Genomic DNA, 2,567 nt, shown 5'->3' with positions numbered 1-2,567 from the left:
AGGTGACCCGTCTCGGTGGCCAAAACCATCAGCCACCTTCCCTCCCCCGAGCAGGCTGCTCACGCTGAGGCTCCAGAATGACCACATCGGGCTGCGAGAGCTGTCCCTCCATGCCAGGCCAGTCACGCTGCCCCGCGGTGCAAACGGCAAACAAATGTCCTTTGGATGCTGGTCTTGTTTTCCTTCGAGTCACAGCCAATCCTGGGCCCCAAATTCTCTTTTCTTCCGCTTGGCTCTCTAGAGCCAGATGTGAACGAAAAGCAGGCTCTGCACCTGCTTTTCAGACCCCCACCCCGGGGGCGCAGTGCGTAGGCACCCCTCGTCACCACTGGTCGGCAGATGTTCCACCGGTGCCCGGCCCCACCTGCTCTATGCACACCGCCTGGGCCGCTTCCATCGGGGGCAGAGACGATGGGTGTGACAGAGACCTTGTGGCCCTCCAAGCCAAAAGCACGTCCACCCTGGCCCTGCGCGACAGGCTTTCGGACCCCGTCCAGCATGTGTGTTCACATGTGCTGCTTCACAGTGGCGACACTGACCCGTGTTCACGGCAGCTCATGGGCCTGGGCTGGCGCCGCTCTGGGCCTCCGACAGCTCATCCGAGCGGCGAGGTAGCTAGCTTCTGGTCAGTAAAAGTCCTAGCTGGGGAAACAGGTCACTCCCCTGGGATTCAGGGAGGCTGCTCTAACTCCAGACATTTTCCTGATGAGCTGTGGCTCCTGTGGCACCTTCTCTTGGCTCGCAGCCTCTGCCCTTCACGCACTGGCCATTTGATGCTCTTTCTTCGCTAAGAATATCAGAGAATTCCTGTTGTATCTTCGTTCTTAGCCTCCTGCAGCCTCAGAGAGGTTGGAACAGTTGCTCAGTGAGTCACAGAGTCAAGGGGGCTTTTCCTCCTGAAGGAGCTGTGTGTTTTGAGCACCTGCCAGCAGGGGGTGGGAGGGCGTGCAGAAGGGGGCTCCTGGCTCTGCCCCTCATGGCCTCTGCTCAGGGAAGGCAGCAGACTTCCAAGCCAGGGTCCCCGAGAACTGGCCAAAACCACCACTGTGACGTCAACCACACTGGGTTTCTCAGACCCCAGGGTCCCAGTACCAGAGCTGGGTCTTCGCTGTGGGTGGTGGTCCCTTTTAAAACACCCAGCGAACATTCTTTATCTGCCTGAAGTGGGCTCCAGAAGCTAACCAGGATGTCACACCCGATGTTTGATGCCACACCGTGGATAACCAGCGGTGTCTTTAGTCAGAAATGAGAGGAGCTAATGTCTAACACAGCCACGCACGCAGAGCAGTGTCCCAGTCAACACCCACCACCCCGATTAAATGGCGCTGAAAGATCTCTGTCCCCTAGTGACAGCTCCTTAACAGCCTCAGGCAGGCCTTTCAGGAGGAGGGGTTCCAGGAGGTGGCATTGTCACAGATGGCAGCTCCCTGCAAGTACGGCCCCTGAAGAGGTTCCCGTGGGACGAGGTGTGGAGGTGGAAGGCAGTGGCCCTGTGACCCTGACCCTGAGGAGGCCTGAGCTAGAGAGCGTGTGTGTGTGCGTGCGTGTTTGACATTTCAACGAAAAGCCTTAGAGAAAAACACAGAATCAGGACATAAGCAAAGAGATATTTTTTGTTGAGCTATACCTGTCTGTATTTTAAGCTAAGTGTCATTACAGGAGTCAAAAAGTTAAATTTTTTCAAGTTTATAAAGTAACAATAAGAGCGAATTTATTGAAGGAAGAACACATCTAGACATGTAGATACACAGATTCTCACCATTGTTACAGCTGGGGACAGTGCCGGGTACAGTAGGGCGGGCGCAGGCTGCTGGGCGGGGAGCAGGAGGCGGTCCCCACAGCCCAGGTGTGCAGTGGGCTGACCGCAGGCACGGTGCCTCTAACCTGTGCGCAGGACAGAATCGCCTCGCCATGCATTTCTCAGAATGTGTCCCTGTTCAGCGGTGAATGACTCATAAGGGCTTTATAGGGCACAGGACCTGAGTTTGAAAGCAGAGAAACAGCGTTCTGAAACCCTCGGAGACCCCTGCCCTGGGGGCTGCGCCTGTGGGAGCAGCGCTGCTTTGCACTGAGGTCGGGCTCTGCTGGGTCTCGTCTGGGACACCGCGACCCTGTCCTGCTGCAGCTTCCTGCGTGTGGATGTGGCCCGGGTGGCTCTGTGTGTGACCTGCCCCTTCTCGCCCTTCCCACAGGGGAGCCCTGGGGCGCTCAGCCCTTTGAAGAAGAAGCTGAGGGCGGAGGACGACTTCGTGAAGTTCGACACCCCCTTCTTACCAAAGCCCGTCTTCTTCAGAAAAGCCAAGAGCAGCGCCGCCGCCCCGGCCGGGAGCCCCCCCGCACAGGTGCACACACGCGGGTTCCTGCTGGGCGAGCCCCGTCTGCGGCGCAGGCTGGCTGTGCAGGGGGCCGGGGGTGCCCCAAGGGGTCTCTCGGGGGGCTTCAGGTGCGGTAGGGACGCATGCCCCGCGTCCGCGGACCGGCTGCCGCATTGTGGAATTCGTGGGAGTGGGGAGATGGGGAAGACGCGGGGAGACCTGCGCCTGTAAATCAGGACCCGGAGGGAGAGG

The 2,567-nt window shown here is 58.8% G+C and overlaps 1 protein-coding gene across 1 annotated transcript in view; it reads left to right on the top strand.

The window, feature by feature from the left end:
* The window catches only part of RRP1B (ribosomal RNA processing 1B), a 23,021-nt gene that overhangs the window by 15,111 nt on the left and 5,343 nt on the right, over nucleotides 1–2,567 (top strand). Inside the window, exon 14 of the mRNA XM_023523173.1 lies at nucleotides 2,073–2,342. Within this exon, the coding sequence (XP_023378941.1) occupies nucleotides 2,073–2,342 (270 nt within the window). The remainder of the gene's footprint in view (nucleotides 1–2,072; nucleotides 2,343–2,567) is intronic.

This window comes from Pteropus vampyrus, unplaced genomic scaffold (genome assembly GCF_000151845.1).
Source record: "Pteropus vampyrus isolate Shadow unplaced genomic scaffold, Pvam_2.0 Scaffold380, whole genome shotgun sequence".
NCBI lineage: Eukaryota > Metazoa > Chordata > Mammalia > Chiroptera > Pteropodidae > Pteropus > Pteropus vampyrus.
Note: the sequence above shows the minus strand (reverse complement) of the source record. Positions and strands in the feature narration are given on the sequence as shown.